The sequence below is a fragment of the Pundamilia nyererei genome, unplaced genomic scaffold, assembly GCF_000239375.1.
Source record: "Pundamilia nyererei isolate P.nyererei 1_Seehausen unplaced genomic scaffold, PunNye1.0 scaffold00017, whole genome shotgun sequence".
NCBI lineage: Eukaryota > Metazoa > Chordata > Actinopteri > Cichliformes > Cichlidae > Pundamilia > Pundamilia nyererei.
In genome coordinates this window covers 5,153,769-5,171,242 of record NW_005187418.1, presented here as the reverse complement: position 1 = coordinate 5,171,242, position 17,474 = coordinate 5,153,769, and the positions used below count along the sequence as shown (strand labels likewise).

Sequence of the window (17,474 nt, the reverse complement as noted above, 5' to 3'; positions counted from 1 at the left end):
GAACTAGAAAAAGTATATAAAAATGGCGCACAGTTTAAACATAAAACAGAATAAGACAACAATCTGTTATTTTACAACTTATTTACAGAAGCCATGGTCTCAAGGTAGTCTCGTCTCTGTAGACTCCTAAAGCTTCACTAGCAGGCGTGTTTGTGTGTGTGTGAGACTGCAAATAAATTATACTGCTCCACAAACTCCTGCTGTGTGCTGCCAGTGCTGGCTCTGTGCTTCACGAATATCACGCATGGAGCACACTACATAGAAAATAACGATGCATGAGCTATCGCGTTCACATCTTTTATCTTTGGAGACTCAAATATAAGATGTCAAAATTAGTACACATCTCCATTTCAAAGGCAGAGAGAGAGATCTCAACTGAATTTAAACTTTCTTTTTTACATTATTGGGAAACAACTTTTTTTTGTGTGGTTTTTTTATATGTTTAAAAGAGCGTGTGAGGGTATCAAAGGACAAAACAGATTAAGAGCTTGTTAAGTTTGACAGCACTTCTTGGAAACGTCTAGCACGTTCTCCAAGAAAGGATAGAAATGTCATGAATGAGCTAAAAGAACAGAGAGAAGATTACAGATATTGTTCCATTATCATTAGACTCCACACGCTGGAGTCCTGACTGATGTGAAGCCACACAGTTTCCTCTGTGAGTCTTCTATCAGCTGCATGTTGCTGTCTTGTAGATGGTATGCGATGCTGCTTCTCTCCTTGGGCAAACAGGGAAGTCTATGCTTGGAAGTCATTTCCAAAGTGTCTCCTCTGTTCTTCGGTCATGGACAGGTAGGTGGCCCTCATAGTGGGAGAGTACTATAGACAAAACACCAACACAGAGACATATATAGAGAATATTACAAGTCTGTTGTATTAGATTGTGGTGATGTAAACATGTAAAACTCATTTGTAATGGAAGAAAGTAGGGAAAATGGGCTTAAAGGAACAGTCCACTGAATATCTATCTTAATGTATCAAATTCACTCTACTGTGGCACTGACATGAGAAATGTTTGAGGCTCTCGACTCCCCTAGTGGGACTTAAAGCAGGGAAAGCATGGATGATCAGGTTAAAAAAAAACAGGTGAAGTGAAACTACAGAAGAATGGATATATAGTACATGTTTATAGTATAGCTACACGCTAGACAGTTTATTAGTTACACCTATCTAGTTCTGGGTTGGAGCACCTTTTGCTTTCAGACCGGCTGTAATTTTTGCTTTAATAGGAGGGTTCATAATTTTTTCAAATCACATTTAAAGTCAATTAAATCACCTTTCTTCCCCATTCTGATGGATGCTCAGTTTGAACTTCAGCAGGTCATCTTGACTATTTTTACATGCCTAAATATCTTGGGTTGCTGCCATGTGATTGGATGACTAGGTATTTGTGTTAGCAGTGGAATAGGTGAGTGTATGGCTGGCGAACGTATGCGTATATAAAGACTACTGGCTAGTATATCAACAAAAATTCTGTGTTGGAGAGTATGCAAACTTTTAAATGCCAGATTTCATTCCTACAGTGGTTGAATATTAGTTTCTAAGACAAAGTTTCAGTGGAGTATTCATTTAAATCATAACAGACCATGGCAGGGTAAAATATTTTAGATATCACCTATAGTTTGTTTTAAAAGGCCAATCCTTTATTCATTAAATACACACATAGCATAAAGTATGAAACATTTTCCAGGTAAAATCCATTTTATTGCAGTGCACAGAATCCCTACTGCTAACACTTTTGTGTCAGTGCTAGGTGTAAAACTAAATGACCGGAGAAAGACTGCATGCACATAGGAGCTGACTGTGAAAGTACCCAGAGACGCGACTACCGTACCACCCTGTGAACACCAGGGGCTGAAATACCCTTGCTAAGTGAACCTATCTGCGACGGGGACAATAGGTTGCAGATTAAAAGTCACGCTAAACAGGAGAACTGCACAGGAGACGAGATAATGTGAGGTGAAGGAGAAATGATAGGAGATGGAACAGAAGGACAAGTGAGGGACTTTATTCCTGACAGAGAGAGAAGAAAAGACTTACTCGATTTCTATACTGCTGAGAGTATATCTCCAAAAGTTGATTAAAAAAAGAGGGAATATAGAAATGAAAGATACAAACAAACATACACATGACAAACAAACAAACAAACAAAAAAAAAATATAAAAGAAGCTGTTAGCCGAAGATGACTGCATGATTCTGTACAGTTATAGCCATGAGGAAGAAATTAACATGCATATTATTTGGTTGTATTAAAGAGTCAAAAGACAGAGCATATCACATGTTTAGTTGGTACTTTAGCTGGAATTAAAGGTTGAAGGTTAATGATAATGATGACTAACTTAAAAAGAATTACATACATTAAAACTGCAGTAACACATGTATAAATTTGGTTCAGTTTAGATTCTAAACATATAAGCAATCTTTAATAAAACATCTGAGCAGGAAAAAGGATAAAAACTTATTTCTTTCCTATAACTGTAAGCAAAATCCAGATTAGAGATCTGTAAAATGGTGTACTGCATGCTATTAGGAGCGTGTGCTGAATGAAAACTTCATTTAAAATGTTTCTATTTTTATCTCTGTGATATAACAGGAGACTAGAGGCCCAGCAGGGTGCTGAGTTAATTCAGTGAGGAAGAAAAACTTGTGTGTCGACAGTGAAAGAGTTTATGGGTTACGGCCTGTGTCACCTTATCCTGAGAGAGAGGCCTGAGAGAGGCTAAATGATGTTCTGTTCATATTAAATATTAACTAAATTACTTCTCCTCTCCTTGCTTTGGCACTGTAAGCCAGCCTCCTGTATGTTGTTCACAGCAGAAAATAAAAGCCACAGTGTGAAACACAAGAGTATCTGGTTAAATACTATAAAGAACCTTTAAAAAGAGTGGATTTAATCGGAACTAAAATGTAAGTGACGTGAATGTAAAATGTAACAAAGGAGGTTAGCTGAGTCACCAAGTTAAAAAAAATGAAAGAAATAATAAGCTGTTATTTCTAAGAAAACCACTTCCTGAGTTTAACTGAGAAAGAAATGACATCATAGGAAGGACTTGGCCTCTGGGACCCAACGCACCGATGGGGGTGGAGAGCCTCGTCCTATCAGAGGCACATTCTCATACCGTGGATTTCCCCCGAAAAGAGCTGTGTGGTTCCTGCAGAAAAAAATGAGACAAGTGACTTGGATATGGCTCAAATTTCTGATGTCACTTTCCGTCCCGCCCCCCCAAGTTGTTTTTTTTTTTTACTCACATGTACTCAGACATTGGGGCATTGGAGACAGCCGGGGCGGGCGGGTGCAGGCTGGTCTGGCTGCCCATGCTGCTGCTGTAGCTGCAGAAGCTGTGCATGTTGGTGTGGTCAGGGTTCTGAGACCCTAATCTCCTTGCCCGTGGGTTGAACGGGTCCTCCTCATCCATGTCATCGTAATCTTGTTCCCTTTAGTGAAAAATTAGGAAAGGAGCATCAGAGGAAAGGTTTACGATATTGCATTTCTTGGGTACGGTGTGAATGACGCCTGATGGAAACAAAACTTCAAATTACAGTATTCTTTGGTATGTGCTGGCTTAGACGGTACACCGGGATGTACATAGAGAATGGTGCAGAATGAGAAAATGAGGGCGCTCAAGCAGGCAGACAAGCCTGAAAATGTACTGACCTGCAGGCAATTTGTCTCCATGCCCTGGGAATGGCACACAGCATGACAGTGAAGGCACAGGCTGCCAGAATGGAGAACAGGCAGAGGTACAGTACACCCTCCACTCCATCATAGCACACCCCCACCATTGCATCCAGGTAGTCCTAAAGAGGTCAAATGCAGAACACAGATATGTGGCCAAACTGTTTGCTCATTATCTGTACTCTCGCTGCCATGTTTGACTACACAGCGGAACAAAATGAGCCAAAGATGAAAAAGCACTTAGTGCACCGGTGTGCGTCATCATTTTCTTCATTTATGTCTTGCACATTTGGTGGGACTTCAACATCATTCAAGTAAACCGCATTGCAGTCATGAACCGCACTGTGCAAACAAACTTGCAAACAACAAAAGAGGTTTTTAAAATTACTTTTATCTTCTCTGCTCTCAGTTCCACTTTCAGTTTTACTCTGAAATCCTGAATGGCCACTTACTCTCAAGTTGACCTAGTTGTGCTTCTTTAATGCCAATTAGGATGCAGTGAACAAACCTTGTTGAGCCCCCTGCAGTCCAGCAGGGCGGTCAGCTGGTGCAGACTGGCCTCCGAGGAGTTGAGCAAATGTTGTATACCCAGGAGATCTCTCTGTGGAGAGGTCAGCGTATCATTGAAAAACACTTCAGCCCTTATTTTTTTTCTCAAACTACAGCATAAAAGTGTTTCTGTGGGCCATACCTCAGCCGTAGGAAACAGTGGTACAGCAAACTGCAACAGACCCTGGATCTGGATCTGCATGGTGGTCAGAGACCTCTGGAAGATGGCCAGAGGCTGCAAACAAAAATACAGAAGCAAATGAACAGCAGGCAAATAACACATATGAATGCAGCAAGCCTTGGGCTGAGTAATAGAGGTACTGTAATATGTACAGTAATTTTAAAAAAGCCTCAAAAACTATAGGTAAAAACATTAATGCCATAATAATTGGCTTTGATATTATGTCACTGAACTGGTTTGGATTTATTGAAATGGAAAATCCAGGTTAATGGTCAAAAAGACTGGCCTAAGCTAAATCTAATTTTCATTGGAGGTATTGGGTGTTATCACAGTTTGTGTTTCCGCCTGTTTTATACAGCGATTTCAGATTTTACAACTTTATTAAAAACCCAACTTCTTCTTATGATAATATAAATACAAATAAAATTTTTATATGTCAAAACGTCAGATTCTTCACTTCATTTTAACATGCTTTGATTTTGGTTACTTGAGACACAATATCCCATCTCAACAACAGATCTATGTTCCCACCAGCAGGGGGCAAAATAAGCATCCAAATTCAGCCCAGAGTAATGGGATAGTCTGTTCTACCTGAAACACAATCGTTCCTGCCTTTTTAAAAAAATTAACATTCAAGTATGATCATATATCAATTAATCTGCCATATCTTCAAAGTAAATCTGTATCTTCACAGTCACCCAGCCTAACAAGACGAGCCTGGAAACCCCCACGCCTGGGGCACAGTGTTAAATTGAAACAAGATGTGGTCAATTACCTCAACTATACATAAATGTAATTGCTTTCCTCTGATCTGACATTTTTTCTCGATCTACACGATCGTCCATGGCCCAGTAGCTCTCTGCTACACAGTCGACTGGCTTCAATTGATTTTTTTCCCCCAACTTTAGCTTGAGTGAGTTTGTTCTAAGCCAAATAAAGTGAAAAAATAGGACAAAGACAGTGCATGGAGGAGGACAGTAAAAAAAAAGAGAAGAGATGATAAAAATAGATAAAAAGTTGGCACAGGAGTGATGCCAAAGGCAGTGTTACGCTGGGGCAGGAAGGTAGACCCGCAGGGCACTGCGGAGAGACAAACACCTAAGAGAGTAAGATAAACAGGGGGGAGAAGCTTGTTTGATTGCCAGTCAGTGTGAATTCCTGTATCTGCCAGCTTGCTTGTGAACTTTGCACCTGTTGGCTATCTGTGTGACAGTGAAAAGAGCGCTGACTTTGTTTACCAGGCAAGGTGACGCTTGTCTGCCCTCTGCCGCTGTGCTCTTGTGGTGTGCTCCTCGGGGCATGTCTACAAGAGCCAGATAATAAGATCTGAGGTCTGGTGAACCAGAGCTTACAGAAATTGTCTTAACTGCTGACTGATGTCAGCTGGGAAGTCAGTGAAGTGACCCACAAACTGCTTCCCTGAAGAGTAACTCCACAGATCCTCAGAAGAGTGGGAGGAGAAGAGATTCTCCAGGTTGTTTCATCTAACGTGCAATTTCATAGCCTTTGTCTCGGCAGTTTTGTAACACTAAGGTATGCTTTGTCATGCATCAAGGAAGCAAGAACAGAAAGAGAGAAAAATAATGGCGACAGTCTTTGATCCTTGGTGGTTTTATAACTCCTCTGCTAGAAGTTAGGATGTAACTCAGACAGACAGGGCTGGACGAAGGGAAAGCCTGACAAAGATGAAGCCTGAGGGGCAAAGAAATGAGCAAAGACTGAGCATCGCAAATTACAGTTCAAAAGACATGAAGGCATTTTGCTGTTAAAACGGAGCGACATTTGTTTTTTGTAGCTATTAATATCGATTAGTATCGCCACAACAACAGCTGTCTTAAGTCTGTTTAAATGAGTCAGGAATGACCTTGCTCGTATTTAAATGGTCTTTTAAATGCTGTTTACACAATTCACATTTCTGAGATAAAAAAAAAAAATTCAGATAAGTTTCTTTTTAATAAATAAAAAAAAGAATAAGTAACAGTTTCTTCTTTAAACTTCTAAGATGGAGTTTTGAGGAGAAATTTGGAGTCTTTTAAGGGCTGATTATAAAAAAGAATATAATATGAATCCTGCCATTATTAAACTAATATTAGGCTTAATCATGAATCTGTTTGATATTTCCTCATTAATACCTTTAAAAAAGTAAAAAAAAAATCAGGACAAAGCGTCTATTTGAATGTTGATGCAGTGGGTAGTTTGAACAGATTTGTTAAATTCAAAATAAACATACACTCACGAGACATTTTATTAGGTACACCTTACTAGTCTTCGAACTTCTTTAATTCTTCATGGCACACATTCAGTAAGGTGCAGGAAACTGCTCAGAGGTTTTGCTCCATACTAACATGATAGCGTCACACAGTTGCTGCACATTTGTTGAGTGCACATCCATGATGCAAATCTCCTTTTCCACCAAGGTGCTCTACTGGATTGAGGTATGGTGTCTGGTGATGTTCAATCTCAGTTTGAGATTTTTTGAGCTCTGCGACACGATGTGTTATCTTGCTGGAAACAGTATCCACACTGCTACACCACCAGTAGGAACTTATGTAATGATATAAGGCAGGACAGATGCTTTCATGTTGCTTTTGTCAAATTCTGTTCTCGCCATACAAATGTCACAGCAAAAATAGAGACTCATCAGACTAAGCAACATTATAATCTTCTATACTCCAGTTTTGGTGAACCTGTGTGAACTGTACTCTTGTTATCAGCTGACAAGAGAGACAGCCTGTGTGGTCTTCTGCTGCTGTAGCCCATCTGCTTCAATATGTTGTACACTGAGAGACGCTCTTCTGCATACCTTCTGCTATGTTCCTGTCCTATAAGCTTGAAACAGTCTGGCCATTCTACTCTGACCTCTGGCATCAACAAGCCATTTTCACCCAGAGAGCTGCTGCTCACATGATATTTTTTCCTTTTTGGGCCATTCTCTGCAAACCCCTGAGATGACTGTCTGGGGAAATCCCAGAAGATCGGCAGTCTTTGAAACAATCAGAGCAGCCCATCTGGCACCAACAACCAACCACAACACAGTTCAAAGTCACTTAAATCGCCTTTTTTGTCCCATTCTGATGCTTGGTTTGAATTTCACCAGCCCATCTTGAGCATGTCTTCATGCCTAAAAGCAGTGAGTTGTCACCCTGTGACTCTTACATTTCTGTTAATTAGCAGCTGAACATGTGTACCTAATAATGTTGATGGCAAGTGCATAGCCACCAAAATAACATTTAACAACGTTAAATTGTATCTGTAAAATACCCAGCAAGTGTCCAGTTTTACCTGCACATCATAAATCCTCATTTATGGATAAAGATTTGATTTCAAATGTCTACAGAACATTTCTTTGTGTTAATCAAAACTCTTTTGGCTTAGATGTGTGGACATTTTATGACCTGCAATTTTTGCGAGGAGCTCTGCAACACATCCCGTTTCCTACCTGCTGGAAGGGGTTGGAGAGAGTCTGGTTGCAGTACAGATAGTAATGAACAATATCTGAGAAAACACAAACACAAAAGCAGACAGAAAATGTTTTTTCATCATCATTGTCCTCGCCTTGCTAAATATCAATTATCGCCATGGCCACAAATTTAATGTCACATAATGAATCCATTAAACGATCATTATTATTCACACCACACTTACCAGCACTGATGACATCCTTTGTTTTACTCATGATGTATTTGTCAGGGGAAATGCAGAAATCACTCGTGCCCTAAAATAAAACAGGAGATGTGAGAGGAGTGGAAAGAGAGTGGAAAACAAGGACATATCAGAAAAAAAGATTGAATGGTTCACATTTCATGACTCACAAAAAAATTCATGACTCACATTTCAAAGAAGGAATGATGTGGTGTGTCAAATGAAAGTAATCAGCTTGACAATTATTTATACATATTTTGTACTAAAACATTTTTCCAGAAACATGAATAGTGATTGCTATCATTTTTAGCGCCTTTTGACACAGTAAAGGGAATACGGCTGTTTTTGTACCCCTTTAACACATCTTAACAGGAATGCTTTTCAATTCAATGCAAAGTGCTAACAAGAAACCTGCCTTGGCAAAAATAACAAAAGACAAGTGGCAGTCTCCGCTGAACTGTGCTGTCTGAATGCTAAATGTCCCCGGGGCTCAGGACAAACACTGCGTGTAGCTTAACCTTCTCTGGGGGGTACGCTAATGAGCCCCACACAGAAGAGATAAAGCAAACTGTGTTTCCCAGCAAACCTGAGCTAGTTTGTTAGAGACGAGCTCTGCAATTCAGGAGCAAGTCTGTTAGAATTCCTGAAGGGACGACAGTGAATCTCAGAAAATGCAAAGTTCTGACTACCCACTGTTGGTAATTAGGAGTTCTGCCAATGGGGTGTATTCATTATGCATTTATTTACTAAGGATTCAGCCATTAATTTAAGTGCAGTCTGCACACAGACAGGATGTGAAGATTATCTTGCAGGTCTGTCAGTCACACCTGTAAATATAGTCACACATGAAGCTGATCAGAAACTCAGATAAATCCAGATTCTATGTACTAAACAGTTGTTAGTTCCTGTGGTTGTGGTGGGTGTTTTCGCGTCATTAGAGCAGGGCAATGAAATGCATTCTTATTTAAAGTGGGACACAGCTGCGCGACTGCAGTGGCAAATCGATTTTCACAAGTTCAGCTCTCAGTCGGGGTGGAGGAGGTCGAAGATTTTCAGACATTTTCAGATGGCAGTGGTACGTGGAAGTTAAAGAGGTCACCATGTGTGTGGCGTTCCTGCACATACGCACAAATTCTCCATAGGTGCTAGCTGGCTCGCTGAGCTGAAAAATTGTGTAGAACAATTACATCTAAACAGGAATGTTGGCCTGTCCTGTGTTCAGTCTGTAGTGCCTGAAAATGCTGTCAGTGATTTTATTATAAATGAGGTTTTTGCATAAATTCAATCGAATAGTAAATTCAAAAGAGACCTTTCAATTAATGAGTACTTTCACATCTTTCTCTATGTTAAATTTTGTTTTTTGGAATTAGGGCTGAAAAGATCAAAAAATGCAAACAAATAAACACATTCTAACTGCTTTTGCCGCTTTTCTCTATTTGATATAAATTCTAAAAGAATTTGTTTAAAGAAGACACCTGATTAAAGCATAAAGAATGAATCAACATTTATTAAAGATGAAATGCCTTCATACGATGATGTCTACAAGTCTGTTATTAGAAACTGAAAACTGTGAAGTCCACACTGACTCACAAGCACCAACTGTCTGCCTAACATTTATGCAAGCAGTTTGCATATAACCCTCACATTTATATAAAGGAACACACACACATGAAATCTGGGCCTTTCACATAAACATCTCCTTTAAGAAGTAACACCTGCATCGACATAAGCACAAGCTCCTATTTACACATATAAATGATGTCTGAGGAGCCAGTGCAGATTCTTCATGTAATTGCTTTTATGAAGCCTTTATGATGTTTACTCCCAGGCAAAGAAAAGGCCCAGGTGGACTTTATCTATAAATTCTCAGAAACAGAGGTACAGTAAAAGCCAATTTCTATCCCGACTATCTACACAAATGTATCATCTAGGGTTATACACTGGATCCTTAATGAATTTATTAGACTACCTGTCATAAAAAAAGGAAAACATTTCAGAAATTTGTCAAAATAATATTTTTCATTATTAGTTATTTAGTTATTTATTTTGGTATTAATTAATAGCAAACTGATTTCACATATTTACACCCAAATTTGAGCACATGGACTTCTCAGAAAAAAAAACTCTGCAATGAATTGAGCATAAAATTAAACAGCTAAAAGTAATTTTTCTGTCAAGGACTGCAAGTAAATAACTAATTTGGCATTCTAATCAAAAAAAACATGTTTTCTGATTTTTTTGCAAAACAGTACATCAGAAAATTCAGGGTTAACTATAATTATATACTGGTATTAAAAATATCATTTTTAAAGATCTTGCGTATAGCAGTTAATTAACCATTACAGAAACATAAAGAAATATTATCAATCCTACTAATTTCATGTCAAACTCATTTTACAGTTTGATGTTAAGTAGAATAAATGAGTGGACCTCCACTGTCTGTCAATCTAAAGAAGTTTAACTACACATTTAAACCCTGAGATATTTAAATATCAGAAAAACCTGATCAGTAATGCTGTTCTAGAAAGTTTAAAGAAATCTGTCAGCATGGCCCCTAAATTATGACAAATTAATGTCTAAAATTACAGAAAACGTTACTGTAGCTCACTGAGTTTTTGTTAATTCACATAAAATGCCAATTTTTTTATTGAATTTATGTATAAATCTTTTTAACTCTGGACCCTCCCCCCCGAGAAAAGTTTCACTTTGTATCTGTCTTGTATACAGTGTACTGTCAGCACAGTGGTTCAGTAGTTAGTGCTGTTATCTACTAGCAAAATGCTTCGGGGTTCAAACCTGACCAAAATCATTTCCAAGTGTATGAATGAATAATAAAATATATTGATGGTTTTCTAATAGAGCTACTCTTACACTCTTTTAACAGATCTGTGTATGTGCTGTTTTAATAAAGTACAAAATTGTCACCAGAGTTTCAAGACTGGGCTCTACAAGGTTCGGCCCACAAGAATAAGAATAAGAATAAGTACCTCCTGTCCAGGGTAGTACCCAGTAACAAGCTGTTGTACCGCTAAAGACAGGTTCTTTATTTTTTTAAGGGTGTACAAATCACTCATTCAGCCTCAGCCTCAGTGACACCCAGCAGACACGTTACATAAAAGTGAGACGTAATGATTTTGTAACACACACAAAATCATTACGTCTGAGAGGACAAGGTGTACCCGTGACTCTTCTGAAGCAATTTATGAAAAGTTATATTATTCATTTATCAAGGGGAGATGTAGAACAAGAAGACCTTTTAGTTAGATTATCATGTAATTTACTGGATGCTTTCAAGTTCCTTAAAGGGAAAGTACTGTCTTTCCGTTGAGATAAGCCTTACACGCCATAGATGGACCTGAACGCAGCATGTGTCATGGTGCAGGAGACTAAATGGACAGGATGAATCATCTACTGAGAAATTCTGTATTTGTCTGCATTTGCAATGTCTTGACCGGTGGATGCAGATGGGGGTTTTGGTGTTTTAGTCATACATGTGTGCCGTAGCATTGCTATAAAAGGAAACCATTAGTGTCATTGTGTCAGGAAATGAAGACCACACCGAGTGAAGCCTCGCAAAGAAGACTTGAACATGCAGATAAAAAGGAAGATAAACCCAGACACCACTGTGCAACAGATCAAACTTCTCGCTGTTACTTACTCCTGATTACTTGACGCTCATTATCTCCAAATTTAATTCACACGTGTGAACAATCCTCTGCTGCCCTGAGTAAAAAAAAAAAAGCAACATCCAGCAACAAAACTGAGAAAAATAGCACAGACGCCCGAGGCAGCTTAGTCAAACACCAGTGCTCAGCCACCTGATATTCATCGTGTCTCATGTTTCTCTCTATTTTCACGGTGAGTTCTCACCTCCACATCGATCAAACACTTGCGCGGCTTTTTTAAGCCTTGGGACGATGAGAGAGGAAAAACACTGAAATTAATCACCTACTCAGTGTGAATACGGCAATTGGATTCGTGTTGTCATAATCCTTGAATTGGAATCGGGTTATTGAGCTCTGTATAATGCTGCTGAGAAGGTGTGGGTTTGCAATTTTGTTCTTTTGTCAGTCTATTTTTAGTGCCGTGTGTTTTGACAGCAGAGATCAAAAGCTCATGACGTGGTAGACGGATAGCTGTGATCAGAAGAATTTGAGATTGGGCAGTTTTAGAACCTGTTTAGATGACTCTGTGCATCTGTGAGGGATCTCTGTCACTTAGACTGATTTCATAAATATTTTTGTAACCTTAACATCCTGATAAAGCTTAAATACTTGGCTTTTAAGCTTAGAACCACTAATTAGCAGCTAATACCTTAAATAGATAGATAGTTTCTGCAAACTATCAAGTATCATAAGAGAGGTGACCAGTTTAGGGTATTTTATATCAAAGTAAGTCAGTCACTCAGGGGTAAGAAAGCGAGGGAGCTTACCACAGCGGTTGCCAGGTCAGCTCCCAGTGAAGTCCAGCTCAGGACTAGCGTCAGCACTCCAAACACCATCATCCTGCAGAAATACAAAGAAACAACAGGGTCAGGTTGAAACTCAGTGCAGTGATCTGTTTATTTGCTAAATTAAACTAATATTAACTGAAGGCTCAGTGAACCAGGACACAATGGCTCATTTAAGCTTGGTATTTATCCAAGTGAATGAGTCAGTGATTTAAATACTTGACCCGGTTTGCATTAGGTTCATTCCAATTACTTGCAGTGATTACAGGTAAACACTATTGTAATCACACTGCTAGAAAACCAAGAAGTACTCTGGGTTTGTCATACGAATCTGCACTTATTATATCAGTGGTATATCAGCACCTTTAATTTGATATGGTTCCTACATCAACATTCTTTTGAAGCTGTGTTTTTGAGCCCCTTTTATTAAGTCGAATCACTCCATTTAATCTGTGTCTTTGCGCTGATAGAAAAATCACAAAGCTGAATGCCATGAATGCTAAGAGACGCTTCAAAGGAGAGTTGAGTCATTATCTTCGCAAGCAACTGCTTTTCCAAACTAGTAATAAAGCGACCCCTTTGGAATAGTTGCATGTTTTAAGCATGTCTTATAACTACTGTATATAACAAAATAACAATCAAAATGGAGAAACAAAAAGAGCTATTGTAGAGTCTGTGTCATAACAGCTTCTGCTACTCATAAGAAATGGCTCGCGACCCAAGAGGAAGAAATGCTGATGTCACTGGGCTGTCATCACCAGAAAAAGTCACAGCAGTCATGTTTACTTCCATGGAGTTGATTCTGCTGCTTCAACATACAGCTGCAGAAGAACAGCTAATCTTCAACAGTGCTCATCCGCTCTGTTTGCCGACATCTGATTATAGCGAACTCAGTGGATGGATGTTCCTGCACCCATGTGTTTGTTTTACAGTGAATCCATACCCTGATGATGTCAACTTATTAGATGATAAGATGATGACATCAAATGATTTACACAGAGGCTGAGAGATTGCAGGCCCTGGCTGTCCATTTTGGCATGCAGGAAAGTGTTGATGTACTAAAATAGGAGATCAATACCTATTAAAGACAATCATAGATCAGCTCTGGTTAAGTGAAAAGAATTTCCAGAAAATCCAATAAGCTCCTGATTCATGTCACCACAGTTTAAATCGGATTTTTTTTCTATGCATGTCCAGGCTCATCGCCAGCCTGTTCATCTTTCAGCACCCCACAGATCCCAGGCTAATCCATTTCTCAATGCACTGAATTGATACTGAGCTCCCAATATTGAACTTACAATCCGCTACTTCTGTCCTTTTCTCTTTATCTCTACTTCTCTATATATTCCCTTTGCCCTCTCTACAGTGTATTTTCAACGCCCTCTGCCTTCAAATCAGATCCTCATACTTAAAGTCTGTCTCCTTCCTTCTGTCTGATACAGACCTCTCACTAGGCCCAGACAATTTGCGAGATAGGAAAGAGAGTGAGGCTTCACAGATTCCTTATCTTATTTTAGACTCGACAAGCAGAACTAATGCAAACGTTCTTCACCGTCTTACTCGTTCACTGCGATAACTTGCATTAATGTGTGATTATATCTGCATATGGCTATATAAGGGGTACTGTATAGAACACTTTACACCAGTATCACATCTGGTTCTTGGTGGTAACTACAACAACTATAAAGGGATAAGAAGAAAATTCTGATTCCTTTTCTGACACTTTTGTAATTCCTCCTCGCAGACAAGAGCCTCACAGGGTTACATTTGCTGTGCCAATTGTCTCTCTTTCTGTCAGCAAAATTAGACAAAAGCAACATGGCCAAATTTCATCAAACCTGCTGCAGAGATATAGCAGCAGAAAAGAATGAACTTTTTGTATTTTGGTGCAGATTCTCACTTTCTCTAAAATTGATAGCTAGGACACTGGCCTTAGAAGACTGTGCTCTTCCTGTATTTTTCCCATGAAATACTAATGCTGCATCTCAAATCATATATTTCCTCTTTTGTTTGCCTAGAGTAGCCACACTAAAAAGAACAGCTACACCCGGTACACTCCAAGTAACTTGGTGGTATGCTTAAAACAGACAAAACCCTGAGTGTAAAATTCTGTACACTTTTCATTTTCACTAGCCACCATCTTGGTGATGCACCAATAATTTGTTTGACAGTAACAGGAATACATTGTCAGCATAGATGGAAACGCTACCGTTAGCTATCTATATCTATATTGATATCTATATCTATAGTTATAACAACAAATTAGAAAATTCTTTCATAACAACTATAATTATATTTTAGCATTAAAAATGCTGTTTTGATAAAGAGCTTGTGCATACTGGTGGATTAACTATTATACATACATTAACATAGAAAATGATTTTGGCAATTTAGGCTAATTTAGGCTTGTTAGCCCTGCAATAGACCGGCAGCCTGTGCAGAGTGTACACCGGCTCTCGCCCCATGGCTGCTGGGATGGGTACTGAATTGGATGGATGTTAATTTAGGGTCATAAGAGTTTGAACAATGAAGAAAACTGGACTTCTTTATGTTTTCATTGTTCACCTAAGATGCTTCTTCAGTTCACAAACTTGTTTTCTCAAGCTCTTAAGACAACCATAAGTTGAATGATAACCTACACACTGCAGCTGTGTCTTGGCGTATATTTTATTTTCTTCGGTATAAAATAATTTAGCTTTGGATATGTGGACAAAGGTTTGACAAGTTGTAAATGTAAGAAAAGTTGGCAGCTTGTACAGCAATGGTCAAATGCTCCAACCGTTATTTCCAATGAGTGAATAGCTCTTTCTTCTTTTTTTTTTTTTTGTCTTGGGTCAATTTGCTGGTCTGGAACATTCAGGTCTGTGTTATCACAATGCCAAAGAAGAAAGGCGAAAGGAATAGCCTGAGAGAAGCAACCGTTGCTGTCCACAGGGAAGCCTGTCATACTACAGTGAGAAAGATTATTCACAACTGGAAAACAAGTCAGTTGCCAATCTTCCCAGCAAATTCATCCTAAGGCCAGACTTTGCAATGCTCAGAGAAACTGCACAAAAAAATATAAAAACAGTTAAATTACATCTCAAACTCTACAGGCCACAGTTAGCTGGTTAATGTTAAAGTTCATGACAGTAGAGTTAGAAAAATACTAAACAAGTATGGCTTGTTTGGAAGAGTTAACGGGAGAAAAGCAAACATCTGTAACAAAAAAGAAAAAGGCAGTACAGCTTAATTTTGCAAAGTTGCATCTGAACAAACCACAAGATCTCTGGAACAACGTTCTTTAGACATATGGGACCATATGTCTAAAGAACACAGCATGTCAGCATGTCAGCATAAACACCTCATATTAACTGTCAAGCGCGGTGGTAGAAGGATGATAATTAGCAATTTGAAACAGTAATCCATGCCTTTGTAGCCGTTCGGCTGGATTACTGTAATTCTCTTTATTATGGGGTGAGTCAATCTTCTGTTTTTCAACTGCAGCTAGTTCAGAATGCTGCTGCACGTCTTTTGACTGGCACTCGTAGATGCAAGCATATCACCCCAGTTTTATATTCACTTCATTGGCTGCCCGTGCATTTTAGGATCCATTTTAAGCTACTTTTATTTGGTTTTTAAATGTTTGTCCAATGCTGCCACTCTGTACCTCTCTGAGCTTCTTCATCCATGCATACCTTCCCGGTCCCTCAGGTTGACAGACCAGTTCCTCCTAAGCGTGCCCAGGACTAATCGTAAACTCAGAGGGGATCGGGCGTTTGCTGTGGCAGCACCAAAATTGTGGAATGAGTTGCCTTTACATGTTAGACAGGCGCCTTCCTTATCTGTTTTTAAATCACGTCTTAAAACATATCTATTTACCTTGGCTTTCAGCACAGCAGGACTTGTTGATGTTTCTTAATATGTTTCTTATTAATTATATTATTTTTAATTTTAAGATATTCTATATGTAAACTGTTTTCTCTTTGTTTTATATTTGTAGCACTTTGGCTAACATTGTCGGATGTAAAGTGCATTATAAATAAAGATGCTATGCTATGCTAATTAGGCTCGTTTCACAGTCACAGAACCTGGGTAGTCTGGAGACATCAAGTCAACCTCTCTGTATGCCAAAGTCAACCTGATTGAAATATTGTGGTGGGATCTAAAGAGACCAGTGCACAGATGAATACCTGCAAATCAGTGAACTGAAGCAAATTTGTAAAGAAGAGTGGGCACATTCCTCCACAAGAATGTGATGATGATGTTGGTTTATGACAAAGTCATACAGCAAAAGAAATTGTGGAAAAAAATCATGGGTTCCAGTTGGTTTTTCACAGCACTGGATAGAGTCCTGTGAAAAATGTTCAGATGACTTAAGCGTGTGTAGTGGTATGTAGAATTTTTCATACTGAGACCCAATGTAAATGGGAAGCGGGGCACATGAACTGCAAACTGCTCTGTGTTGAAAGGAGTTTTCTCTTTCATTCACCATGCATTTCTCTGTCTTTGTTTTTCCAGTCTTTCCTCGTTTTGGCTCTGTAGCTACATGTTTCTGATCTACGGTAACTGAGCCCATCAGTTGATGAGTGTTTATTGTTTGATGTCTTCTCAACACTACATAGAGAAAAGGTAATTACTCTTCTTTGTAAAGTGCCCTGTGATGACTGTTGTTGCAAACTAGAGCTTTATTCCTAAAACTAAAGTGAAATTAAAATAAATTATTCAGTTTTGTGCTCTGTGAGACGAATGGGAATCAATGGGATACAAGGAAAATAGGGTTTAAAGTTGAGTCAAGTGCAAAAGTTACAGAGTTCAATGAGCAGGTCAGATGATGCTAGTAAATGCATTCAAGGATGAGGTCAAGTGACTGAATTAAATCAGAGTGGGAAGGGGATTTTCTTCTCTACTAAAAAATATTTTGCTGTAAACTTCTGTTATAGCTAGTCTATTCAGGGAGTGCAGAATTATTAGGCAAGTTGTATTTTTGAGGAAT

The 17,474-nt window shown here is 38.9% G+C and overlaps 1 protein-coding gene across 2 annotated transcripts in view; it reads right to left on the bottom strand.

Moving 5' to 3' along the window:
- Nucleotides 1-397: 397 nt before the first annotated feature.
- The window catches only part of ttyh2 (tweety family member 2), a 70,255-nt gene continuing 53,178 nt past the window's right edge, over nucleotides 398-17,474 (bottom strand). Inside the window, exons 6-15 of one of the 2 annotated variants that reach the window (XM_005725910.1) lie at nucleotides 12,482-12,554; nucleotides 8,053-8,122; nucleotides 7,847-7,902; nucleotides 4,369-4,461; nucleotides 4,186-4,278; nucleotides 3,657-3,799; nucleotides 3,251-3,436; nucleotides 3,075-3,153; nucleotides 2,041-2,067; nucleotides 398-819 (exon numbers count right to left, since the gene is read on the bottom strand). In XM_005725910.1, coding sequence (XP_005725967.1) covers nucleotides 739-819; nucleotides 2,041-2,067; nucleotides 3,075-3,153; nucleotides 3,251-3,436; nucleotides 3,657-3,799; nucleotides 4,186-4,278; nucleotides 4,369-4,461; nucleotides 7,847-7,902; nucleotides 8,053-8,122; nucleotides 12,482-12,554 — 901 coding nt within the window. In that variant the 3' untranslated portion in view covers nucleotides 398-738. The remainder of the gene's footprint in view (nucleotides 820-2,040; nucleotides 2,068-3,074; nucleotides 3,154-3,250; nucleotides 3,437-3,656; nucleotides 3,800-4,185; nucleotides 4,279-4,368; nucleotides 4,462-7,846; nucleotides 7,903-8,052; nucleotides 8,123-12,481; nucleotides 12,555-17,474) is intronic. The other variant, XM_005725911.1, reaches the window with a different exon arrangement.